The sequence below is a fragment of the Scyliorhinus canicula genome, chromosome 15 (assembly GCF_902713615.1).
Source record: "Scyliorhinus canicula chromosome 15, sScyCan1.1, whole genome shotgun sequence".
Classification (NCBI taxonomy): domain Eukaryota; kingdom Metazoa; phylum Chordata; class Chondrichthyes; order Carcharhiniformes; family Scyliorhinidae; genus Scyliorhinus; species Scyliorhinus canicula.
In genome coordinates, this window is record NC_052160.1 from 37,700,415 (window position 1) to 37,728,172 (window position 27,758).

Genomic DNA, 27,758 nt, shown 5'->3' on the forward strand with positions numbered 1-27,758 from the left:
TCACTTTGATGGTCGAGAGTAGACTGATGGGACAGTAATTGGCTGGGTTGAATTTGTTCTGTGCTTCGTGGACGGGACATACCTGGGCGATTTTCCACATCGCCAGGTAGGTGCCAATATTGTAGCTGTACTGGAACAGTTTGGCTAGAGGCGCAGAACGTTCTGGAGTCTTTGCAGTACTCAATGCTTTCAGCCATTTCTTGATATCACATGGAGTGAATTGAATGAGGAACTAAGAACCGTACAAATGGTTATAGATAGGTTAGTGAGTGGGCCAAAATGTGGCAGATGGAGTTTAACATGGATAAGTGTGAGGTCATGCATTTTGGTCGGAAAAATGGAAAGGCAACGTATATCTAAATGGGGAGATACTTTGGGGTGCTACGATGCAGAGGGATCTGGGTGTCCTCGTGCATGAGTCACAGAAAACGAGCATGCAGGTGCAGCAGATAATAAGGAAAGCAAATGGAATGTTGTCATATAGAGCAAAAGGAAGTGTTGTTGCTACTATACAAGGCATTGGTAAGACTGCATCTGGAGTATTGTGCACAGTTTTGGTCCCCTTATTTGAGGAAAGATGAAGTGCCATTGGAGGCAGTTCAGAGGAGGTTCCCTAGATTTCTTTTTTTGATGGTCCAGAAACTTTATTTGGGGATGACAAATTAACTTGAACTGGCACGTGCCGTTAGTTCAGCTCCTCGGTAACCTCTCAGTTGTTTGATGGTTTGGCCCATTCCACATTCAGGATTAAGTGGTCGTAACCAAAGCCTGAAACACCAGCAATGGCTCTGGTAGGATCCTCACGGCGATGGAAACTAATAAAGGTGAAACCCTTGGACTGGCCCGTGTTTTTGTACTTGCCAAGTAGATTCTAGAAATAGAACCGAAGGGCCTGAACATCTCCTGCAGGTCAGTTTCTCGTGTATCCTCTGAGAGGTTAGTGACATGGAGTTTGACGCTATCACCCGCTCTACGATTTGTCTGCATGGACTCTCTGCGTCAATTGGCTCCATCGCGCAAGCTTTTGAAACTTTTCTCGTTTCAATTCGGAATGTGCAGATAATCTTCAATTTCTTTCCATCCTCATTGATTTTGTACTCAATGATGGTTTTAATATTCCCTTTGATCTGTTCTTTAGGTGATGGCAGGGGGCCTCTCTGCTTCGATCCATCCACATCTCTTTCAAATGCATTTTCAGTACTTTTATTCTCGGCTCCCTCCTCCTCCACCTGGTCGGCCCAGTTGGGCTTCCGAGTCAAAATCTATGTGGGCACCAGCTGAGTGCCGTCTGAGAGTCCGGCCAAGCCGCACGGAGAGCGGTTCACTAGATTGATTGCAGAGATGAAGGCTTTGTCAAATGAGGAGAGATTGAACAGTTAAGGCTTATACTCTCTAGAGTTCAGAAGAATGAAGGGAGATTTAATTGAGGTATACAAGATGCTAAAAGGTACGGATAAAGTAGATGTAGAGCTGATGCTTCCTCTTGTGGGGCATTCTAAAACGAGAGGTCATAATCTTAGAATAAGAGGTAGCAAATTTAAAACAGATTTGAGGAAACTACTTCTCCCAAAGGGTTGAGAATCTGTGGAATTGAGTAGGGTGGATGTAGGGACAGTGAGTAAATTTAAGGAGGAGTTAGACATTTTTAACTGGTCATGGGTTGAAGGGTTATGGAGAACGGGTAGGACGGTGGAGTTGGGGCCAGGGTGGGATCAGCCATGATCACATTAAGCATGTTGGGCGCAGGAGGCTAAATTGCCTAGTCCCGCTCCTAGGTCATGTGTTCTCGTGAGGAGATGCTCTGGCTGATTTCGCAATCCAGCTCTTGGTCTGTAACATTGTAGGGAGCAGATGTGGAACATATCAGCCATGATAGAATGGCAGAGCAGACTCGATGCGCTGAATGGCCTAATTCTGCTCCTATATCTTATGACCGTATGAATTTGCTGAACACTGACATCTGTAATGCTGGAGATCATGGGAGAAGGCTGAGATGGATCATTCACTCAGCACTTCTGGCTGAATATGATAAGCTGCAAAGAAGTGAGATGACTCTTGGTTTGTAAATCAATCCTAGTTCAGTTTTTGTGCACAAGGTGTTGATTTATTATTGTCAATCCCTTATAGAAAGAGAGAAATATTAGTACACTGAAAGTTGTACATATGCACAGGTTGCAATGTCTGTAATCCCTCTTTAGGATGGGTTGAATTACTCTACACTACAGAATAATTCCCCCCTGTTTCATTTTGTAGATCAACACCGTGTCCTAATGTCAAACATGGAGATGAATGGGGAGAGCCCACAAAATGTGAGAGTGGAGATAACTGTCAGTACTGTCATTCTCGAACTGAACAGCAGTTCCATCCAGAGGTAAGGCTGTGAAATACGTACGGTTATGAGAAGTAGAGCCATCTGATTAAGGGCGTAAAAAGATGGAATGGATCCTAAGATAATTTGGTGCAGAATCCTAGTGAAGTTACTTAGTCACCATTCTTCTTGTATAAACTTGTTCATTCATGCTTTGCCCGAAGGCAGATCCTTAGCTTGTGTCTGCCGATGCTTCATCCTGAACTGTTATCTTGGCAATGATGGTTTGATATTGGCTTCCACTCGCTGGAGGCAGGTCCCAAATCTATTTCAACCGGAACGAGAATTGAACCTGCACTTGTTTGTGTTATTCTAGATCACGTGCTAAAGATCTAGCCAACTGTGCTAACCATATATAGAAAGTTATTTAACTATCTGACTTCATTGGAGCACCTCTTTCAGATGAGACATGGGTTCTGTAATTGTAAGCAGATAGGCATTTGCTGGGGATTTACTTGTGGCGGTATGGACAGGAACAGACTAAAACTTAAGTTGTTGGGTTAGGAGATGCATGTTTTGTAATGTGTACCTCAGTAATGAAAAGCTTGTAAAAATTGGCTCCATTTCTGTCCTTTGCCACCAAGCTTTCTGGAGTAGAATGATTTCTGTCTGTCCCTTGAAGTGAATGTAAAAGATCCCACAGCATACTCTATGCTCAGAGAGCTGAGGTGTTCTTCTGCTTTGGTTCTTCTTCCTCGCCAAAATCACCAAAAGAACAGATTATTGGTTGTTTCACAGTGTCAGGGACCCGGGTTTGATTCCCGACTTGGGTCACTGTTTGTGAGCAGTCTGCACGTTCTCCCCCTGTCTGCGTGGGTTTCCTCCTGCAAGTCCCGAAAGACGAAAGGTACTTTGGACATTCTGAATTCTCCCTCCGTGTACCCGAACAGGTGCCGGAACGTGGCGACTAGGGGATTTTCACAGTAACTTCATTGCAGTGTTAATGTAAGCCTACCTGTGGCAATAATAAGGGGGTGGCACGGTAACACAGTAGCTTCACAGCTCCAGGCTCCCAGATTCGATTCCCAGCTTGGCTCACTGTCTGTGCGGTGTCTGCACGTTGTCCCCGTGTTTGCGTGGGTTTCCCCTGGCTGCTCTGGTTTCCTCCCACTGTCCAAAGATGTGCAGGTTAGGTGGATTGGCCATGCTAACTTGCCCTTAATGTCCAAAGAAAAAGGTTAGGTGGGGTTACTGGGTTACGGGGATAGGGTGGAGGTGTGGGCTTGGGTCGGGTGCTCTTTCCGAGAGCCGATGCAGACTCTATGTGCTGAATGGCTTCCTTCTGCACTGTAAATTCTATGTGTATTATCTCATTGCTGTTTGTGGGACTTTCCTGTTTCAAATTGGCTGCCGTTTTTCCATATAAAACAATAGTGACTGCACATCAAAAATAATTTGTTGGCTGTGCAGTGCTTTTGGATGCCCTGAAAATAAGAAAAGAGCATTATAAATGCACATTCTCCTTCCTCCCATCAGATCCAAGCTTGATCCACAATTCCAACAGGAATCACAAAGTAAGATACGAGCTGGCTTCCAATCGTTAAATTAACTGCACTTGTTGAGTCCACTAGTTCTTGGGCAAAAATAAATAAAGACAAAGGATTATATTTGTAATTTTCCTTTTTTATGTGCCAAGGGAACATTCAGGAATTTACCTCCCACTCCCATGTCTTTGAAAAGTGCCTCACCTACACTTGGATATCTCACTGTAGACACAGACTAAGGTTGCAAAGTCATTACTTGTAGGATTGCTGGTGCATTGTTGCTGTTGTGATCCAGATTGTGACAGGACCTGAGGGCCATTGTCTCGTGAACACGGATCAGTATTGCCGATTCTTCTCTCCCATCCTGATCCAAAAATGAATGCTACATCACAAAATGATTCTTGATGGATGTGCGTGCTTATGTGAATGCACTCCATTATAAGGGTGAGGTGTTAAAATGTTATTAGAACTAAAATGGACATTAAAAAAGTATAACTGGCTTGTGAACATCTAGCTTTACAATTTAGACATAAAACTGAAGGACAACTAAGAGCCGTTGAAGTGTTGAAGGACTCTTGGTATATGTTGTCAATTTGTAACCTAGCCTTTTTTATTGTACACAAGTTAGATACAATTGAGAAAGATTGTTCGGCATTCTGCTCTTTCAACATTTGTCAGATTTGTCGAGAAACAAAATGTTCTGTGACTGGGTCAGCTATTAATCAGAAAATTGCCTGATTCGGGTACATACAATAGGATTCCTTTGTTGAATTGAAAAACTTTTTGAAAAGTCAACTGAGCCCTCCCGCACTCTGCTAACATGTGGAAGAGGAGGGTTAAAATTTAGGGGCAGTCTGGTAGCACAGTAGTTAGCACTATTGCTTTACAGTGACTGGTTCCCAGGTTTGATTCCCGCTTGGGTCACTGTCAGTGCGGACTCTGCACGTTCTTCCCGTGTCTGCATGGGTTTCCTCCGGTTGCTCCGGTTTCCTCCCACAAGTCCCGAAAGACGTGCTGTTAGGTGAATTGGACACTCTGAATTCTCCCTCTGTGTACCTGAACAGGCGCTGGAATGTGGCGACTAGGGGATTTTCACAGTAACTTCATTGCAGTGTTAAAGTAAGCCTACTTGTGACAATAAAGATTATTATTATTGTTACTACTACTACATATCAAATTACCTCATTTATGCACCAGTTGCCTTTATATACTGTTTGTTTTTATGCATATGTATATAAATACAAATTTGCTTTCAGATAACTCATTTTAATGTCGAAAAACATTCCAAATCCTTCAGATGTAATGGAGCACAAAGGCTGGAGAGAGTGTGGAGAGTAATAGAGGCATTTTAGGCCAGGAAAAGGGTATACTGTAGTAACAGTGGGAAGTGAGGTCATGAAGAAATTTAACCACAAGGTTGAGAATTTGAGGTGTTGGAAAACCTGAGGCCAGTGTGGCCAGAGTAAGTCAGCAAGAGCAGGAGTGATGAATGAGCAGCGTTTGATGTGGGATAGAATATAGGTAGCAGAGATTTAGGTGACTTAATCATTGCAGGGTGTGGAGGATGTGAGGCCAGACAGAAGAGGAGTAGAATAGTTGAGCCGGAAAAGGTAACTGAGCCATTAATGAGAGTTTCAGCATGTAAATGAGGTAACGGATATTTTTCTTTGCATTAATCGCTTTCTTCCTTTCTAGATTTACAAGTCTACAAAATGCAATGATATGCGGCAGACGGGATACTGCCCACGTGGGCCTTTTTGTGCATTTGCACATGTTGAACGTAAGTTAGCATTCCATGTTTCACTCATTGAGGGATGTTTCATTTTCTGAGGTTATTTGGTTCTGCGATGGGTGTGTTGTTGACCGAATGGGTGCAGAGTTATTCTGTTGAAACACAACTGCTATTGACCAAAAATGTCAAGTGCAGCGGGAATCACTTTTATTGTCCTGCCACTTCATTAAAATTTGTTGTACTCTTGCTCCATCTTTTTCTTTTCACCAGCAAAGTTTACAGTAGAAGAGATTCAAATGCTTTCACTAAATCAAGTATTCCATATTCTTTAAATGTAACATTCACTTGAGGTGCTTATTTTAATATGTTGTGAACTCAACCATCCTGCGAAGTATATATATTTTTAACAACATTGAAGGACTATGGAGAAGAGTTAGCAGAGGTGCTCTTTCACTCTCACTTAGATATACTAGTTTGTGAGGAAGTGGGAGTTTGGTAACCAATATGGCACTTGTTTCAAGGAAGGGTTAATTTAGATAATATTTAGAAATGCAGAGGAAAACCAGGAACAGCCAGCACGGACTGGTTAAATGCAAGTTTAATTTTACAAATTTGAGTTTTCTGAAGATAAATGAAGGGAACACAGTAAATATGTCATGTAACGTTTTTCAGAAGGTATTTGCTAAGGCAATAACCCCTGGCTACTCTTCTCTACGGTAAACCATTGTTTTGAACATCTTTCCACGACCATCCGCATTTCCAATAAGTGCAAGAAACTTAAAAACTTCTTTGTTACTGAAATCAAGGCAATCTGATCAGCTCCCTCCCTTCTACGAGCCCACATGACCAAACTTGCTTGAACGTTGCCCTCTGTCCTAGCCATCTTTTTCTAGTTTCTCCCCTATCTCTCTATGTGCTCTTATGAGTTAATCTTTTCCACGTTGCCCAACTCCTGCCCTCTCAGCCCTATTCCCACTGAACTGCAGGCCACCCAGCATCCACTCCTGATCCCCATGTTAGCTGGTACTGCTAACCGTTCTCTCCCTTCAGGTGCTTTCCCTCTCTCCTTGATATCTGCCATCATCACCCCAATCAAAAAAACCTGTAGACCCCACTGTATTTGCAAACTACCGTCTCACCTCTAACCGCCCTTTCCTCTCAAGCCCATGAATGTGTTGTCACCTATCAAATCCAGGCCTATCCTATCCAAAACTCCACGTTTGAATCCCTCCAATCAGGTTTCTGCTCCTGCCACTGTGCCAAGACAGGTCTTATCAAAGTCACGAGCAACATCTGATGTGACTGTGACAAAGGTAAACTTTCCCTCCTCATCCTTTTTGACTTCTTGGCAATATTTTCCATGGTTGACAATGCCACCACCCTCTACCTCTCTACTTTGGTCCAGCACGGTTGGACTGTTCTCACCTGATTGCATTTTTTCTCTCATTTTAGCCAGAGAACCACTTCTCTTCCTGCTCCGACACCATTATCTCTGGTGTCTCCCAGGGATATGTACTTCACCCCTCCTATTTTTAATCTACATGCTGCCACTTGATCAAGCAATGTCTTGATTTTAAAATTCTCATCTTTGTTTTCAAATTGATTCATACATCTTTAATCTCCTCCAGCGTCACAGCCCTCGGGGATATCTGTGCTCCTCTAACTCTGGTATCTTGATGTGGAGATGCCGGCATTGGACTCGGGTGAGCACAGTAAGAAGTCTTACAACACCAGGTTAAAGTCCAACATGTTTGTTTCAAACACTAGCTTTCGGAACACTGCTCCTTCCTCAGGACTTTACCTGGTGTTGTAAGACTTCTTACTCTGGTATCTTGAGCATCCCTGATTTTAATCATTCCACTTTTGATGGTTTAAGCCTTCAGTTGACTCAGCCCTAAGCACTGAAATATACTCCCTACATCTGTTTGCCTTTCTACTCGCTTTGCCCATTAAGATGTCTTACCTCTTTGACCAAGCATTTGGTCAACTGACGTAATGGCTCGCTCCTTATGTGGCTCAGTTCATTATTTTGTTTTATAATTTTCCTATGAAGTGCCTTGGGTAACATTCTAGTATGTCAGTGGTGCTAGAGAAATATAAGTTGTTTATATATTATTCAATTATCCCTTTAAAAATTCAGTGGTCTTTGCCTCAGTCAATCAGTCTAGCAAAGCATTCGATACTACAATTATTTTCAGCATAAAGAATTTTTTTCCTAACTTCCCCCTACTTTGATTTAGCGAAAATTTGAATCTGGTAACTGACTGCCCAAAGTAAAAGACATTCATCTAGAAAAGGATTTGATTATTTTAATAATCCCTTCTTTGCCTTTTCTGCTTCGCTGGAAATAATCACAGTACCTCAAGTCTCTCAACTATAGTTTTTCATCTCTAACATTATCCTGGTGAATCAGTGCTGTGGCTTTAATGTTTTTCCTATGGTCGGGAGCCCAAAGCTACACACGGTCTAACTGCGCCCAAACCATCATCACCCGTCAACTAGGATGGCAAGGTCATGATGCTGATAACAATCATCAACAGTTAAGCTCATGGATGGCAGGGCTTTGTGCACAAATGAATGGACTTTCTGGAGGGAGATGAGGAGACATAACTGATCTGCTTACAGACAATCCACAGGCATGGCAACGAGCGGGGTGAGTTGGATAGTGAGGAATTTAACAAAAGTAGGCCCACTGGACAGAAAGGTCAGGAAGAGAGAAGGGTGGTGCATTTGGGTCACTTCTCGTAATGAGACAGCAGTGAGTGCTTCGCTGAACCCTTCAAAGTGTGTCGAGAGGCCTGGAGGGAAACTTCAGGCTTATTTAAAAGGGTTCCAAGCTGGGTCAGCAGCTGGAGAGTTAGAAGGTCAAAGAGCACTTGAATACTGAAGAGTTGGGGGTGACTTGGGAAGGTTGTGAAAATAAAGGGATATATGGAAAGAACAAGGCAACGGGATTAGTTATGGTTTGTTCTGGCTCAGAACAGAAGTGACATATGCTGCTTTCTGTCATGAAAGCTTTCATGTCTTTTATATTGATTGATTGACATTTATTGTCACCTGTATTGTCACCGAAGTACAGTGAAAGGTATTTTTCTGCGACCAAGGGAACGTACACGGTTTCTACATAGTAGATAAAAGAATAATCAACAGAGTACATTGACAGTGGTGCATCAACAAATAGTGATTAGTTGCAGTGCGGAACAAGGCCAAACAAGGACAGCACATGGCGTGGTGAATAGTTTTCTTACAGAGAACAGATCAATCCAAGGGAGAGTCGTTGAGGAGTCCAGTAACTGTGGGGAAGAAGCTGTTCCTATGTCTGGATGTTGATATACTGAAGTGAACCAATGACAGAATGTCAGTCCTGCACCAATTCTTCCACTTTGTTTCCTGTCCATTCAGTGGTTGCAGACCTGGAGATTTGGTATCTGGCATCGTGCAGTTAATAATTTTAGAGAGATTGAGCAGGGTACGGTCTTCAAATATATTGCTGCAATCCTCGAGTGATAGGACAGCTTGTTTGCAGTGGTATGCATTCAATCAAGCTCATGATGCTGTGAGCTGATGGGATTTTAAAAAGTGAAGTGCTTCTATTTTCCATTGTCTGTACGTTTCAAGTTGTTCCTGAACTCTTGAAAATCATAATGCTTGTTTGCTATTTGCTTTGTTAACTAAGTAGAGCACTTAAGCAGAGCAGAACATGAGTTTTCTGTTATGAATTCAAAATTATTTTTTTGTAGGAATCCCTTCTACTGAGGAGGTGCAGATTATGAATCAGGTAGCATCCATTGTGCAGGCAGGGGCTGCAGCAGGTGCTCAGCCCAAGCAAGGTGCTCGGCTGTATTCTACAGAAAGTCTTGGATCTACAAATGACTGGGGCACAAGTATTAACTCAGGCAGCAATAATGGACAGATAGGAAACGTGAGTATACCTCTTAACCATATTACATGTTGCTATGTCAGTGCCAACAAGCTGCTTGTCTTGTACTACTTGTACCCTGGCTACCTTGGACAGAATTTTAAAGTCTAGTTAATTCTTATACAATCTAATCTAGTTTTGTTGTGAATGTTTTAATGTTATTAATATTTGAAGTACAATACTGTGGCACATACAAATAACCTGAATGTGATCACTGCTGTTTTCACATCTGGTTGCGATATAAATGGCTTTGTGATTGATAAGTGATCCTACAAGCATGGTGGCACTTGTTTCTGACCTGGACATGAACCCTTAATTATTTTCCTCCTTTTCTCTCTAAAAGGGGTGAGGTTGAGAAGGCGGAGCCTTCATGAATAACCTCAGCTGGTACAGGAATCAAACTCGCTTAGCTTGCCTTGCTTTGCATCACGAGCCAGCTGTCTAGCCAACTGAGCTGGACCAGCCCCTGCACTGTATAGCTTGTCCAACTAATTATTTTTTGTGTAGATTTAGAGATAGGTAAGTCCAGTGATGAGGAAACAACTTGCAATTGTTAGCTCAAGTCACACTGGAAACTCATTATGATGGGGAATCAGGAAGGCTGCCAGCCCAACAGCCATTGGATAGTCGTGACTTTCCAGCCCTCTATCCATTGTGAATCAGGTGACTTGTGTGAACTAGTTCCTACTGTATAGGTCAACAAGCCAGGACTGATGGGTAAATGTGTCTTGGTGTAAGTGGGCAACCATAGACAAACAGTCACTATCTAGGCTTCTGAATGATGTCCAGGTCAGTGGACCTCCAGAGTTCACTTAAATATATCCCAGCAAGAGAAACACTGGGACATTAAAAAAAAAATACCGTTTCCCTACTGAGTCTGACATTTAAATTGTACTGAATATTTACACAATTCTGAAAATAGAATAATTACTTGACTGTTAAGTTATCTTATGATTTTTAATTTTCAGGTTTCATCTTCTAGCAGCCCAACGGTTACTTCAAGTTCAGGTAGTAACAGTTCATTATCTCCTATTGGACCAATAAGTAGGCCCAAATATTTCACTAATGATAGTTTATGTTCAGATCCTGCGACGTCCAGTGTTTCATCACCGACATCTACATATCCAAAAGCACCGGGGTTTGAACGAGAAGATCAGGTAACTCGCATACCAAATATCTCCTTACAACTGGGGCTGAAAATTTGTTTCTTTTCTAAATATATTTTACCCCATTCTGTGTTTGATGTTTTCCACTCCAAAACCTTTCCACTCCTGTACTTTAAGCTGTCAATTCCAGTGCTTCTAACTTGTCATTTGTACGCAGTAGTGGGGTTTATATCTCTGCTAATATGATTTGGCAATTTGGAGCAGCTTTGACCACTTTTGTCAATTGATGTCTCTGCCTAGTCTCGGGTGTCTGCCAGTTAAGAGTTCCACACTATGGTATGGTTTTTTTCTAAGTCAATGCAGGTGAATTAATCTTAAATTTGAAACCAGAGTCATTTTCAGAGCACCATTTAATGAAGACCAAGAAAAGGGGGGAAGTTTATTTTTGAACATATTGGAAGGGCAGTAATGCTCTCCTGTTCTTCCTCCTCAATCTGTTTACTGGCTTTCACTCTCTTCCCATGCCTTTGCATGTTTCCCATGTGAGCATCAGGTTGATCTGTACTCTGATCTGTTCCAGGGTTTTTTTAACTCACTGCTGGAAAGGGTACACGTCACACTGGTCTTCTATCTGTTGCTCTGTTCCTTGTACCACCACCACCCCCACCCCCTGGCCCACCCTTGCCTCTTAATTTCAACCTGTGGAAGTACAATGCAATGGCCTTGCATCTTCCCAAATTTAGAATGACAAAAATTACAGGATTATATAATTGTAGTATTTCGAAATCTGAAGGGATGGAGCTGGGCTGACGGAAGTTGGCTGTTTCCAATAATTTTTTTAAATAAATTTCGAGTACCCAATTATTATTTCTCATTTTCCGATTAAGGGGAAATTTAGCGTGGCCAATCCACCTAACCTGCACATTGTTGGGTTGTGGGGATGAAACCCACGCAGACATGGGGAGAATGTGCAAACTGCACACGGACAGTGACCCAGGGCCGAGATTCGAGCCCAGGTCCTCAGCGCCGCAGTCCCAGTGCTAACCACTGCGCCACATGCTGCCTGGCTGTTTCCAATAATTTGAGAGTTGAGAGTGATGTGAGTGCAAGATTGTAAGAGATCTAGAATGGAGGGCAATGAAACATCATCACATGCACAAAATTGTGCGACTGGAATTCACTTCCAAGATCAGTGAGCGAGGCAGTAACTGCCAACATTCCAAATTACTTATTGAAAGAAAAGGGGAGGAGGATTGTGGGAAAAGGGGAAGGTAGTTGTAATTTGGATTGTTTCCTTTTGGAGGGGCACACTAACACAGACTGGCTGGGCTGAATGACCTGTTGCTGTCTTCAACATCTATGTATTCCTATGGTATTAGGATTTAAGGTGTCACCACCACAAACTATTTGCTGTCACATGATGTTCCAGTGTGATCAATCTTCTGGCAGTGCCCAAGGAGAGGAAGTTTAAGAAATTTTCTTGACGTAATCTTTGCTTGAATGTGGAATGAACTATCTGGGCAGTGACAGATTAGGCAGCACGTGACTGGATATTGCACCTTGCAGAAAAAAAAGCATGATCTTGCACAAATCTGTTCAATGGATAATGTTGGAGGTCAAAGGCAATTCAGGTACCCATGGTCAACTTGATTGTTCTGGAAATTTAAGCCAAAATATGTTTTTAACCAGTGCCAGAAATTGTGAAAAAAGCTGGCAGTTTCCCGAGTTCACCTTCACAGGTGTTGAGTTGTATGTGTGGATGTGGTAAGATAAGTGCAGCATTTTCAAATGTTTGCCGATTGCAATGTTGTGAGATAACTGGGTATCTTCCACCAGCTTATCTGAAATGATTGCTACCCAAATGCTCCTTTGAGAGATGGTAAACAGGTGTGACATGACTGCTTGAATTCTTCATTCTTCTGCACCTGGGATTGAGTACTAATGAGGGAAGACGTTATTTTAACTGGAGTGGGTGAGATATTTGGATTGGAACTGAAGTGCTTACAACTGTTTAATTACTTGCAGGCAAAGCAACATAAGAACCAAACACTAGAAAATAACCAGAAATTAAATGAACATGATAGTAAACAGGTGAGTGAGAGAAGAAATTTAAAAATTGATTTTGATTGTAATGGTTTCACCACTTGATAAATTAGGCCACATTAGCATTTGCTCTCTGTTGGCTTCCAGATGCAGAAAAGTGACTCTCTCTCTCACAGTTACCTGAGCATTAGATGTGTATTTGGTGCACTGTTTAGTTTATGGGTGTTTGTTTAATGGATTTGATGAAAAATATTCTTATTTCTTTTAGAAAATATTTCATTCACAATACGGTGGTTTGAATGTTTACACAGGATCTTGTGGGGGCAATAACGTTGATTTCTTTCCCCATCTCCCCCCCCCCCCCACCCTATTATTCCACATAGACCTGCTGCGGCTTGTGACCATCCAGTATCCCACCTTAAATGGCCGGTCTTGTGTGAGCTTGGGCAGTGATCATCAGCAGACAATGGGAACATGAGCAACATCTCTGCCAACTCTAATCCTAGCATCCAAACCTAAGCACTTGCTCCAGGGGTCACTGGCAGATGATACCTGGCTGGCTATTTTTTCCTGCTGTAATTTTATCCCAGGAACAACTGTGCTGGCTGAGCTTAGATCTCTCTGCAAACGCACAGCCAGATCTCTCGGGCCTCTGTGTCTGTACACAAGACCCGATGATGCATTTCTGAAAGACCAATGCTTGAGTTTTTATTCTGACATATTTGGATTTGTTTCTCCTCCTTTCACCCTTGTGTTTCACTGCACTGACCTGTATTTTGCTAGGAGAGAACCTGGTATTGGGAAATGTGAAATCAGCAGGAGTAATTCTGCAACTTGATTTCCCCAATGAATTCCTACCCTTGGCACTTGACAACATGGGCAAAATCTAAAGTTGCTATTGTGATGCAAAAACATGTTGTGGTTATCTTGCAGCACAGTGCATTTGAGCATCCATTCCTTAATTAAAGGTGAATAACATTCTGACCCAAATGCTTATTACAGAGTACTCTTTTAACTGGGAAAAATCATTTTGAATCGTTTTTTGGGGAAAAAATTGATTTATAAATAGATTAGATTAACTTTTCACATGGAGTTTCTCTATGATTGCATTTAATAAATGCTGTAAGAAATTAATTCATGTTGGCAAGTATGTTCACACCCTTGTTCTAATCAAATCCCTTCTGTACCTTGCAGAACCTTTTAAATGTGTTTTCAGTGGTAAATCCACTAGCCTCCAGTATAACATCTAGTTTGGCATCTAGTATTGGATCTGATACTTCATCTCCCTCCACATTGTCAACAATGAATGCCAAAGCAGTTCCATTTTACCCTGCTAGTAATACAGTAGAATCAGTAATTGGTAAGTCCTAATTTAATTCAGTCACCTATTTGAACCTCACTAGAGTTTGTGTTTTTGGATTATTGAAAATGATCCTCCATGATTGAGATGTACTATCTTTATAAGAGAACAGTCTTTGTTCAGATTACGCTGCTTAAATTGTACCCCTATCAGATCATTGTGTGGTGTTGACTGAACTTCAGAAGTGGTGTTGACATCAAAGTACAGAGTTCTTGGGCTGGATTCCCTGCACTCCGACGCTGAAATAGCGGCCGGCGCCAGAGCGGAGAATCCAGTTTGATGCTGTAATCGGGCCTGGCGCCGGTTCGGCGATTCTCTGGGCACCGAAAATTGGTGTCACCGGGGAGTACGCCGCGCCACCGAGGGGCCATTGCCAGAGGCCCTGCTCAGCAATCATCCGCCCCCAACCAGCCGAGTTCGCGGTGGCGTGTAACTAACCTGCTATTGCCAGTTGGGGGGGGGGGGGGGGGGGGGGCGAAAGAGAGAGAGAGAGAGAGACATATCTGCAGCAAAAGCTCCAAGATTCACTCCAGAGTCCTGCTAGCCCCCTACAGGGTTATGAATTTGTTTCACTTTTTTGCAGAAATTTCAGGAGTAAAACTCCACCATTTTGACGCCAGCATGGGGCCATAGTCTCAATAATGGAGAATCCAACCCCATGTATAGTGAATCCTGCTGGAGATGGATGTTAATTGAGAATCACAGTAGTGTGACTGTGATCGACCCTACTGTCAAACATTTTTTTCATTCTTGGCTCGAAAAGGCAAACGAAGACCAATACGGTGTACCTTCCTTAATGCTTCAGAACTGTTCTTCCAACTCCAATTGTGCCTTCCTTGTTACCACCTTTCACTTGACAGCTGTTGTTTCATTGGGTGATTTGGTCGGAATCTTCAAGGTTCATTGTTTCATTGCAACATCATTGGGTCAACATTTGATGTTTTAAGTTATATCTCCAAAATGCCACCTGCAGTGGGTTAGTGTTGTGGTGTTTAACTGTATGGACCAGAAAGATGGCAGCAAGGTGCTCCCGTAAACCTCACCATTTGTAAGTAGTGATTCCTCTTCCTGGTGGCTCTGCTGGATGTGATGACATTGGATGGTTGAGCACTGAGTCTGTTGTGTCTCTGGCCTTTTGTAATCAAATATTCTAATATGGATTGCCTCCTATCCAAATACTGCTTACCTTCAGAGATCAGACAAGATCAGGTGTACATGTACGTGTGTGTATTTGTTGAATACCATCGTCAATACCTTCTGCAGTGTAAATTCTAAGATCAATCTCGTGCTGAGCATGCTTGTTACAAGTGTCACTGCTGGTCATAGAACTATATATTTGTGTATGTCAGTGCTTTCTGAAGAGGAGGAATGTTGGGAAGAAATTTGAGGGAAATTATGCTGTATTAGTAACAATGGATATCTTTTCAGTATTATTACAGATGAGTTCTAGGAGCTGAAAACTTGTTGATGCTCATAACTGTCAGGGCCAGTCTTTTTGTAGAGCATCTACATATGACTGTGTCTCTCTCTTCTCCCCCCCCAAACCCCCCACACACACACACAGCCACCATTGGTTTAGAACTAGATGCCATTCCTGATGTATTTTTCTCACGCCTTGAATCAAATGCTATAAGTGCATGTGTGAGTAGATGTGTTTTCTAGTCATGAAATGTCATCAAAAGTAGTTTGATTACCCAAAGCAATCGCACCAAGAATTTTCCATAGTAATTGCATCTTTTTTGCTCAACTTTGTTGTCTTATGCCAATCTTCCATATGAAGAGTTAAGAGTCCCAAGAGGTTGGTGATGGTTTTCTGGGGCTGTCTGATCTGCTTGCAAGCTCCTCTGTGCCAACTCTGAGGAATTGTGTAATCCTCTGGGAAGTTTTCTCTCCTGCCAATATGTGCCAGAGATTTCTTGTTTACTTGCATTTTATGTGTGCAGAGGTTCAATAGAACTGGACCATAATAAATTATTCCTTTGACTGTTATGGAGCAGATGTACAGATTGCACATGTGTGAAAGGAGTAGTAGTATTTTTCATTCTTGCTGTTTTTGATTTCATTGATCAAGTAATTTAATTTATTTTGGTTGTCAATGCTTACATTTAGAAATCATTTGATAATTGGTGTATTAAGCATATGTACCATTTTTGTTCCAATATGGACGCTACTATTGGCCTCTGATGTGTGGTGGGGAGCAAGGAAATGAGCTCCAGTTTCTGCTCCTGGTTGCAAGCATGTTCATTGAGGACAGAATCAGCTTGAAGGTCACCTCTCATTTTTTTCATCTACACCCTGCTGCTCCAGTCTACTCGTACTCAAGGGTCACTTTCAGGTGGAAAAATTGCCACTTGAGCAAGATACTTTATGGCCACTACCATCTGTTGAAATATTGCAGCAGAAGGAGAGGGAAGATTGCAGAATTGCAGTATTGCAGAATAAGTCTTCAGCAACTTTGCTTCTACACGAACAAAGGAGTCCTCTGCAAGCTGCACACAAGTCAGTCCCTTCAATTTATCACAGCTCGGCAAAATAAAACAAAAGCACTTCACAACTTCGGCAAATCATCCACACTACAAAAAAACTATAGAGGGTACTTGTCCGCAGGACAGGGGATAGATCTGTATCATTGTATAGGCAGCAGGGAGATTTCTCATTGCAGCGTAAGGCAATGGGACAGGACAGGGAAGATATCCGTCCTGGTGTGGGAGACAGCAGTGCCGCAAGCTTCTTAACAGACGATGACCCAGAGCTTGCGGCACTGCTGTCTCCCACACCATCGCAGAGACACTCGCCTCGGTTGGGCAAATAAGTGATGAGGCTCCCTTATAGCCAAGTTCTGCACACATGAGTGCGGCCTCAACCAAGGACCTGGGATTCATGTCACATTACATTCATCCCCCACCATCTGGCCTGGGCTTGCGAAATCCTACCAACTGTCCTGGCTTGAGACAATTCACAGCTCTTTATCTGGGGTTACCCCTATCTCTGCATCTGTAAAGATTTAATTACCTGCAAATGCTCGCACTCTAAGCATTGTCTTGCATCTTTGACTGTGTCTATATACATGTTTCTGGAACACACCTCTTCATTCACCTGAGGAAGGAGCAGTGCTCCGAAAGCTAGTGTTTGAAACAAACCTGTTGGACTTTAACCTGGTGTTGTAAGACTTCTTACAAGAAATGGAACCAGAGGCTGAAGAGCACGTTCTGTACCAGCCGCCTTGACTGAGCGTATGGTGATCTTAGAATTAGAGGTTGAACATAAAATATCCGACTTAAGAACCTTGCAGTAAATCCTTGGCTCTCTTCATCCTCAAATATGCCTGTTGATATTGAGAAGGAGCGGATTAAACTAGAACAACAATACGCATTTGTATAGCACTTCTTAATGTGGTAACACACTAGGCTCTTCGTCTCTTTGTGTTATAGCCACAAAAAGAGATATTAGAACAGATGATCAAAAGCATGGTCAAAAGGTATGTGTTAAGGAGTATTTTTTTGGGGGAGAGTGATTCCATCCAAATTATATTTTGTATTTCTTGTGGCTGTTTTTCTGTGACTCTGTGTTCGGAGACTCTCTCCACGTTTGTATCCTTTGGGAATGGGCAGATTGAGCTGTAGTTCCTGTCCTTGTCGTTGGAGATGAGCCTGCTGTTGCCCACCTCTCCTTCCCCCGCTCCAGCTCATTGGTCAGCTTCACAAACCGCCTCGCCATCTTTTCAGACTCCTGACACCCTTCAACAGAGGAGCCGGTGTTTTATCTGCGAAAGGCCAGCCCGGCAGGTCCACACTCACTTCCACTCCTTGGACATACCAATTCCTAGGCGCCATTTACTCCCTGCGCAAGACACAGCTCAACAGGACAGGAAGCTCACCCCAGACATTAGAGGGGACAGACAGGAACTGCAAAACACCCATCCTCCACCTCCTCCTGCAGGCCGCACTCAAGTCACAGGCTCCAGACCCGGCTTCAGGCCACGTGCAGGCGCACTCGTTAAGGAGTATCTTATAAGAGAAAAAGGAGGTGTGGTGGCGGAATTGAAGTGCTTATTGCCTGGCAGCTGAAAGCATAGCAGCTTTACGGGGAGGGATTAAAGTCAGGAATGATCAAGACGCCAGGATTGGAGTGCAGCTATTGCAGTGCTCCAGGATTGGAGTGCAGCTATTGCAGTGCTCCAGGATTGGAGTGCAGCTACTGTAATGCTCTAGGATAGGAGTGGAGCTATTGCAGTGCTCTCGGATTGGAGTGCAGTTATTGCAGTGCTCTGGGATTGGAGTGCAGCTATTGCAGTGCTCTGGGATTGGAGTGCAGCTATTGCAGTGCTCTGGGATTGGAGTGCAGCTATTGCAGTGCTCTGGGATTGGAGTGCAGCTATTGCAGTGCTCTGGGATTGGAGTGCAGCTATTGCAGTGCTCTGGGATTGGAGTGCAGCTATTGCAGTGCTCTGGGATTGGAGTGCAGCTATTGCAGTGCTCTGGGATTGGAGTGCAGCTATTGCAGTGCTCTCGGATTGGAGTGCAGCTATTGCAGTGCTCTGGGATTGGAGTGCAGCTATTGCAGTGCTCTGGGATTGGAGTGCAGCTATTGCAGTGCTCTCGGATTGGAGTGCAGCTATTGCAGTGCTCTAAGATTGGAGGGCAGCTATTGCAGTGCTCTCGGATTGGAGGGCAGCTATTGCAGTGCTCTAGGATTGGAGTGCAGCTATTGCAGTGCTCTAGGATTGGAGGGCAGCTATTGCAGTGCTCTAGGATTGGAGCGCAGCTATTGCAGTGCTCTAGGATTGGAGGGCAGCTATTGCAGTGCTCTAGGATTGGAGCGCAGCTATTGCAGTGCTCTAAGATTGGAGCGCAGCTATTGCAGTGCTCTAGGATTGGAGCGCAGCTATTGCAGTGCTCTAGGATTGGAGCGCAGCTATTGCAGTGCTCTAGGATTGGAGCGCAGCTAATGCAGTGCTCTAGGATTGGAGCGCAGCTATTGCAGTGCTCTAGGATTGGAGCGCAGCTATTGCAGTGCTCTAGGATTGGAGCGCAGCTATTGCAGTGCTCTAGGATTTGAGCGCAGCTATTGCAGTGCTCTAGGATTGGAGCGCAGCTATTGCAGTGCTCTAGGATTGGAGTGCAGCTATTGCAGTGCTCTAGGATTGGAGTGCAGCTATTGCAGTGCTCTAGGATTGGAGTGCAGCTATTGCAGTGCTCTAGGATTGGAGTGCAGCTATTGCAGTGCTCTAGGATTGGAGTGCAGCTATTGCAGTGCTCTAGTTTTGGGGAGCAGCTATTGCAGTGCTCTAGTTTTGGAGTAGAGCTATTGCAGTGCTCTCGGATTGGAGTGCAGCTATTGTAATGCTCTCGGATTGGAGTGCAGCTATTGTAGTGCTTGTGGTGAATGTAATTTAGTAATTCACACTATTTACCAATACCATTGTAAGCGCAGTAGCGTTATCCGACCACTAGGGGGAGTAGCTCTGGGAATGTTCAGGAGGTTGTACAGGGCTCCACCCGTGGCTCTGCCCACGACGACTCCCCCTGGACTACTGTATAAATACTCCTGTCCAGAGCCAGCCTGCAGTTCATCGGATGTTCAACGGGTAACAGGCTGGCTCTGTAGTAAGTAGATTAAAACCACTGTTCATATCTTAAAGCACGTGTCTAGTGAATTGACGGTTCCATCAATTTAATCTACTTAAGAACAGTCAGGATCGATCATGGAATCAGCCCTCAAGCCTAGACGCCTGGTACTCGACCCACAAGATGCAGAGGCAAAAGAAATCTTCTCCCACTGGCTGCGGTGCTTTAAGGCCTACCTGGCAGAAGTGAGCACAGCCGAAACAACAGAGGAACAGAAGTTAAGTCTACTGCACGGGAGGGTGAGCCACAGAATCTCTACGCAACTAAACTCGGCCGGTTCATATACTGCAGCGCTAGCGATACTCGATAAGATGTATGTAAGGTCCATTAACGAAGTTTACGCACGCGGTGTGTTCACGATTTGCCGCCAGTGGCCTACAGAGTCACTCGCCGAATTTTTAAGAGAGCTCAATAATCTATCAAATGACTGTAACTATCAAGCGGTTACCGCGGCTGAACATAGAGAACTTGCTGTACGCGAGTTTTTGTAGCGGTCCTCGGGTCTAATTATGTGCGCCAACGACTGCTGGAAAAGGGGCCCCAAGACTTAGAAACAACTGCGGAAATTGCTACCACGATGAAGGTCTCCTTCCGCAGCCTCACCTCGTACCCCGTGACCCAATCATGGGCCACCGACCAGCGACTCCCCCAGGCCTGTGCCACGCGGCCGCCCAGCCACCATGCTGCCCCAGCCAGCCACCATGCTGCCCCAGCCAGCCACCATGCTGCCCCAGCCAGCCACCATGCTGCCCCAGCCAGCCACCATGCTGCTCCAGCCTGCCATTTCTGCGGCCAGAATCAGCACCCGCGGCATCACTGCCCGGCCCGCAACGCGACCTGCAGCAGCTGCGGGCGGAAAGGCCACTACGCGAGAGTGTGCCTCGCAAAAAGGACCCCAGCTTCCAACTCCCCAGCGGCACAAAGTAATCGCTCCCCACAGCCGCAGGGCCCGAAACGCTGGGGCCTGTGCCCTGACCCCGCCTCCTCCCGCCACGTGCGACTCATGGGGGAAGTCATCTTGGACGCCATCTTCCTCACCGCCCGCCACGTGCGATCCACGGGCCTGACCTGCATCTCCACGCTCGGACAACTCATCGGAAGAATACGACCTCCCCGGGCGCTCGTCACGCGGCCCGCAACTCGGCGCAGTCACCCTGGATCAATCACGCCCGAAGCATCTGTGAAATTCATAGAACATAGAACAGTACAACACAGAACAGGCCCTTCGGCCCTCGATGTTGTGCCGAGCCATGATCACCCTACTCAAACCTACGTATCCACCCTATACCCGTAACCCAACAACCCCCCCTTAACCTTACTTTTTAGGACACTACGGGCAATTTAGCATGGCCAATCCACCTAACCCGCACATCTTTGGACTGTGGGAGGAAACCGGAGCACCCGGAGGAAACCCACGCACACAGGGGGAGGACGTGCAGACTCCACACAGACAGTGACCCAGCCGGGAATCGAACCTGGGACCCTGGAGCTGTGAAGCATTGATGCTAACCACCATGCTACCCAGAGGTCCAAATCAACGGGTACAACATGCCATGCCTTTTCGACTCCGGGAGCACTGAGAGCTTCATACACCCAGACCTGGTAAGACGCTGTTCGCTCCCCGTTTTCCCCGTGCGGCAAACTATCTCGCTCGCTTCAGGCTCCCATTCCGTCCAGATCCAGGGGTGACCGCCGCGACACTCACAATCCGAGGCGCTAGCTACTCAAAATTTCAACTCTACGTTTTGCCCGACCTCTGCGCGCCACTCTTATTAGGCCTAGATTTTCAGTGTAACCTTAAGAGCCTCACCCTCAGCTTCGGCGGGCCCCTGCCCCCACTCACTATCTGCAGCCTCGCTACGCTGCGAATCTCCCCCCCCCCCCCTCCTCTCTTCGCCAATCTCACAAAGGACTGTAAACCCATAGCCACTCGTAGCAGGCGATACAACCTGCAGGATAGGGTATTTATCAGATCAGAGGTCCGAAGGCTTCTCAGTGAGGGGATTATAGAGGCCAGTAATAGTCCTTGGAGAGCTCAGGTGTGTTGGTCGTTCTGGGTGAGTGTGCTTAACACTCACTTGGCTCTGTTTCTCGTTCTAAGCTCTGGAGTCGCCAGGTGCCGTTAAGACACCGCCACAAGCTTCAAGGTGAAGTTCAAAGCAATAAAACCGTACACCAATTAGTAAGTCCAAACAACTAGAGTTTATTATAATACAATTATAATAACTACCCATGCACACGCTAAAGGATTAAACTTACTCCTACCGCTAAACAACTAATACTTATCTCGAAGGAACTGCGAGGTCAGGGAACAAGGCCTCTTGCTCTGCTCTGGTCTGCAGACTTCGGATTGCTATCAATTGCCACGGGTGTTAGGAGTGCCTATGTCTGGTTGCGGTCGTCGTCGTTAGGCACTTACTTGTTGGTGGCTGCTGCTCGACGGCTGTAGTAGAAGACAGGAGCCCGGAGACAGGAGACTGAACCATGTGTGGGACCTTTCTTTTATAGGTCCCAGGGGGTCCGCGCCCCTTTGGGCAGACTCCCTTACCTGCTTGGAATCGATTGGGTCTCTTCCCAATCGATATGTTTGAACCCCCCAATCATAGGGCAGTTCCTTGGTTGCTGGGGCGGTTCTTGGGACCTATTGTTTTGGGCTTCTGTGGCGCCACTGGGTCTGGCCTTCCATAGAATGTATCGATTTGTGCTTAACTTGTGTCCATTGTATCTGGGACTCGCCCGGTATTGCCTCATTAGTGTGTTAACGGGTTTTCTTTCACAGTGCTGTCTGGTCTCTGCAGCAGTCAAAACCGGTTTCTGCAGTCGTCCCAATACACAATCGCCTTGCAAGCTGCTTGCTTTCCAACATGTCCATTTTCCCTGAATTCCTTGCAATCTTCCATTTTGTGTTGGGCAGTGGCCACCCCAGGTGGCTACAGGTGGTGGTTGTTAAGACCAGGGAAAAATTCCGCATGGTTGTTGACTATAGTCAGACCATGAATAGATTTACGCTCCCCTCCCCAGGATTGCAGACGTGGTAAATCAGATCGCCCAGTATCAGCTCTTTTCCACGGTGGATCTGAAGTCTGCATACCACCAGTCCCAATCCGCCCGGAGGACCGCCACTACACGGCATTCGAGGCCGATGGCCGCCTCTTCCATTTCCTCTGGGTCCCCTTCGGCGTCACTAATGGGGTCTCGGTGTTCCAACGAGCAATGGACCGAATGGTGGACCAGTACGGGCCGCGGGCCACGTTTCCGCACTTGGACAATGTCACCATCTGCGGCTATGACCAGCAGGGCCACGACGCCAACCTCCACCGTTTTTTCCAGACGGCACAGAAATTAAACATCACGTACAACAAAGAGAAATTATGCATTTTCCGCACAAACAGACTGGCCATCATCAGCTATGTCGTGGAAAACGGAGTCCTGGGCCCAGACCCAGACCGTATGCGCCCCCTCTTAGAACTCCCCCTCCCCCATTGCCCCAAGGCCCTCATACGGTGCTTGGGCTTCTTTTCCTACTACGTCCAGTGGGTCCCTCAATATGCGGACAAAGCCCGCCCACTCTTTAAGGCCACACGATTTCCCCTGTCAGCTGAGGCACGCCAGGCCTTCAACTACATCAAGGAGGACATCGCCAAAGCGGCCATGCGGGCGGTGGATGAATCCACTCCATTCCAGGTTGAGAGCGACGCCTCAGAGGTAGCTCTAGCATCCACACTAAATCAGGCAGGGAGACTAGTCGCATTTTTCTCCCGTACCCCCTCCGCTTCAGAACTCTGACACTCCACAGTCGAGAAAGAAGCACAAGCCATTGTGGAGGCTATTCGTTACTGGAGGCACCACCTCGCAGGTAGGAGGTTCACCCTCATCACCGACCAAAGATCGGTTGCCTTTATGTTTGATAACTCGCAAAGGGGCAAAATAAAAAATGATAAAATTCTTCGGTGGAGGATCGAACTCTCCACCTATAGCTACGATATTAAGTATCGACCTGGGAAGCTCAACGAGCCTCCGGATGCCCTATCCCGCGGGACATGCGCCATCGTGCAGATTGACCGACTGAAAGTCATCCACAACGACCTCTGCCACCCGGGGGTCGCTCGGCTCGCCCACTACATCAGAGCCCGAAACCTGCCTTTCTCCAATGAGGAGGTAAAAGCGGTCACTAGGGACTGCCCGATCTGTGCGGAGTGCAAACCGCACTTCTATAGACCAGACAGGGCCCACCTGGTCAAGGCTTCTAGGCCCTTTGAACGCCTCGCGATTAATTTCAAAGGGCCACTCCCCTCAAATAACAAGAACGTTTACTTTCTAAACGTCGTAGATGAGTTCTCCCATTTCCCATTTGCTATCCCGTGCCCCGACATGACCTCCCACTCAGTCATTAGGGCCCTGCATAGCATCTTCACCCTGTTTGTTTCCCCAGCTACGTGCACAGCGACCAGGGTTCGTCCTTCATGAGCGACGAGCTGCGTCAGTACCTGCTCGACAAGGGCATTGCCTCGAGCAGGACTACCAGCTACAACCCCAGGGGGAACGGGCAGGTGGAGAGGGAGAACGCAACGGTCTAGAAGACCGTCCTGCTGACCCTCCGGTCTAGAAACCTCCAAGTCTCCCAGTGGCAGGAAGTCCTCCCAGACGCACTCCACGCTATTAGGTCCCTCTTATGCACAGCGACCAATCAGACCCCTCACGAGAGGCTCTTCATTTTTTCCAGGGGCACTACCACGGGGGTCTCACTTCCGGCATGGCTGAGGAAACACGTCAGGGCACACAAAACCGACCCCCGTGTTGAGAAGGTGCGCCTGCTCCACTCCAACCCTCCGTACGCCTTCGTCGAGTTCCCTGACGGCCGTCAGGACACAGTATCCCTCCGGGATCTGCAGCCGCCGGATCCAGCGCCCCCCTACCCCCACAGAAGGACCCCTCACCCGACACTCCATTCTGCCACCCCTTCGCGCTCCCGAGCCCACGAGCTCGCTCCACCAGTTCCGTGCACCTGCGCAGGCAGGCCAGACCCCAGCACCCCCAGTCCCCGATCGAACCAGAAGAGTATGAAGCTCGGTTGCAACCCTCCCGGGAGTCCGCCATCGTACCCCAACGCACTACACCCATACAGCCACCGCAAGAGGCTGCAACCCCGGTGCTCCGTAGATCACAGCGGACAGTTCGATCACCGGACAGACTTGCTTTGTAGACCACCTCCCCGCCGGACTTGATTTTTTTTACAGGGGATGAATGTGGTGAATGTAACTTAGTAATTCACACTGTATTTACCAATACCATTGTCAGCGCAATAACCTTATCCGACCACTAGGGGGAGTAGCTCTGGGAATGCTCAGGAGTTTGTACAGGGCTCCACCCTTGGCTCCGCCCACGACTCCTCCCCCTGGACTACTGTATAAATACCCTTGTCCAGAGCCAGCCTGCAGTTCATCGAGAGTTCAACGGGTAACAGGCTGGCTCTGTTGTAAGTAGATTAAAACCACAATAGCACGTGTCTATTGAATTGATGGTTCCATCAGTGCTCTCAGATTGGAGTGCAGCTATTGCAGTGCGCTAGGATTGGAGTGCAGCTATTGCAGTGCTCTCGGATTGGAGTGCAGCTATTGCAGTGCTCTCGGATTGGAGTGCAGCTATTGCAGTGCTCTCGGATTGGAGTGCAGCTATTGCAGTGCTCCCGGATTGGAGTGCAGCAATTGCAGTGCTCTCGGATTGGAGTGCAGCTATTGCAGTGCTCTCGGATTGGAGTGCAGCTATTGCAGTGCTCTCGGATTGGAGTGCAGCTATTGCAGTGCTCTCGGATTGGAGTGCAGCTATTGCAGTGCTCTCGGATTGGAGTGCAGCTATTGCAGTGCTCTCGGATTGGAGTGCAGCTATTGCAGTGCTCTCGGATTGGAGTGCAGCTAATTGCAGTGCTCTCGGATTGGAGTGCAGCTATTGCAGTGCTCTCGGATTGGAGTGCAGCTATTGCAGTGCTCTCGGATTGGAGTGCAGCTATTGCAGTGCTCTCGGATTGGAGTGCAGCTATTGCAGTGCTCTCGGATTGGAGTGCAGCAATTTCAGTGCTCTCGGATTGGAGTGCAGCTATTGCAGTGCTCTCGGATTGGAGTGCAGCTATTGCAGTGCTCTCGGATTGGAGTGCAGCTATTGCAGTGCTCTCGGATTGGAGTGCAGCTATTGCAGTGCTCTCGGATTGGAGTGCAGCTATTGCAGTGCTCTCGGATTGGAGTGCAGCTATTGCACTGCTCTCGGATTGGAGTGCAGCTATTGCACTGCTCTCGGATTGGAGTGCAGCTATTGCAGTGCTCTCGGATTGGAGTGCAGCTATTGTAATGCTCAATGATTGGAGTGCAGCTATTGTCATGCTCTAGGATTGGAGTGCAGCTATTGTAGTTCTCTCGGATTGGAGTGCAGCTATTGCAGTGCTCTCTGATTGGAGTGCAGCTATTGCAGTGCTCCCGGATTGGAGTGCAGCTATTGCAGTGCTCTCGGATTGGAGTACCGCTATTGCAGTGCTCTCGGATTGGAGTGCAGCTATTGCAGTGCTCTCGGATTGGAGTGCAGCTATTGCAGTGCTCTCGGATTGGAGTGCAGCTATTGCAGTGCTCTAGGATTGGAGTGCAGCTATTGCAGTGCTCTAGGATTGGAGTGAAGCTATTGTAATGCTCTCGGATTGGAGTGCAGCTATTGCAGTGCTCTAGGATTGGAGTGCAGCTATTGCAGTGCTCCCGGATTGGAGTGCAGCTCTTGAAGTGCTCTAGTTTTGGAGTGCAGCTATTGCAGTGCTCTAGGATTGGAGTGCAGCTATTGCAGTGCTCTCGGATTGGAGTGCAGCTATTGCAGTGCTCTCGGATTGGAGTGCAGCTATTGCATGCTCTCGGATTGGAGTGCAGCTATTGCATGCTCTCGGATTGGAGTGCAGCTATTGCATGCTCTCGGATTGGAGTGCAGCTATTGCAGTGCTCTCGGATTGGAGTTCAGCTATTGCAGTGCTCTGGGATTGGAGTGCAGCAATTGCAGTGCTCTCGGATTGGAGTGAAGCTATTGTAATGCTCTCGGATTGGAGTGCAGCTATTGCAGTGCTCTAGGATTGGAGTGCAGCTATTGCAGTGCTCTCGGATTGGAGTGCAGCTATTGCAGTGCTCTCGGATTGGAGTGCAGCTATTGCAGTGCTCTCGGATTGGAGTGCAGCTATTGCAGTGCTCTCGGATTGGAGTGCAGCTATTGCATGCTCTCGGATTGGAGTGCAGCTATTGCATGCTCTCGGATTGGAGTGCAGCTATTGCATGCTCTCGGATTGGAGTGCAGCTATTGCATGCTCTCGGATTGGAGTGCAGCTATTGCAGTGCTCTCGGATTGGAGTTCAGCTATTGCAGTGCTCTCGGATTGGAGTGCAGCTATTGCAGTGCTCTCGGATTGGAGTGCAGCTATTGAAGTGCTCGGATTGGAGTGCAGCTATTGCATGCTCTCGGATTGGAGTTCAGCTATTGCAGTGCTCTCGGATTGGAGTGCAGCTATTGCAGTGCTCTCGGATTGGAGTGCAGCTATTGCAGTGCTCTCGGATTGGAGTGCAGCTATTGCAGTGCTCTCGGATTGGAGCGCAGCTATTGTAATGCTCTCGGATTGGAGTGCAGCTATTGTTAATGCTCTAGGATTGGGGTGCAGCTATTGTAATGCTCTAGGGGATTGCACAGATTGGGAAGGGATGAACTTCAAAATTGACGTGTTGTCAGACATAAGCCATTATAAGTCGATGACCGCAAAGGTTCTACAATGGGAGCAGTAGTTGGTGTGAATTGGGCCATGGAAAGCAGAGTTTTGGATAAGCTAAAGTTTGCAGAGCACTGCAATAGCCGCACTCTAACTCTGGCGTCTTGAGCATCCCTGATTTTAATCCGCTGTGCCTTCAAAAAAACAAAAAGCTGGCCAGGGGTGCGTTGGAATAGTCAGAGGTATTGACTTGAGCTAACAAAGGCATGAATGAGCAGTTCAGCAGCAGATGAGCTGAAGTAGGTTGAGAGATGTTTCAAAGGTAAAAATTGACAGTCTTAGTGCTGGTGTAGGTATGTGACCAGAAATTCATCTCTGGTTAAATAGGACATAAATGTTG

General features: G+C 46.4%; 1 protein-coding gene across 3 annotated transcripts in view; it reads left to right on the plus strand.

Annotated features, from left to right (window-relative positions):
• unkl (unk like zinc finger) overlaps window positions 1-27,758 on the plus strand; it is a 171,989-nt gene that overhangs the window by 114,207 nt on the left and 30,024 nt on the right. For 2 of the 3 annotated variants that reach the window (XM_038820636.1, XM_038820637.1), the window contains exons 6-12: window positions 2,254-2,371; window positions 5,548-5,632; window positions 9,325-9,506; window positions 10,472-10,511; window positions 10,587-10,660; window positions 12,635-12,700; window positions 13,847-14,012. In XM_038820636.1, the coding sequence (XP_038676564.1) occupies window positions 2,254-2,371; window positions 5,548-5,632; window positions 9,325-9,506; window positions 10,472-10,511; window positions 10,587-10,660; window positions 12,635-12,700; window positions 13,847-14,012 (731 nt within the window). Of the gene's footprint in view, window positions 1-2,253; window positions 2,372-5,547; window positions 5,633-9,324; window positions 9,507-10,471; window positions 10,661-12,634; window positions 12,701-13,846; window positions 14,013-27,758 lie in introns of all 3 variants that reach the window. The other variant, XM_038820635.1, reaches the window with a different exon arrangement.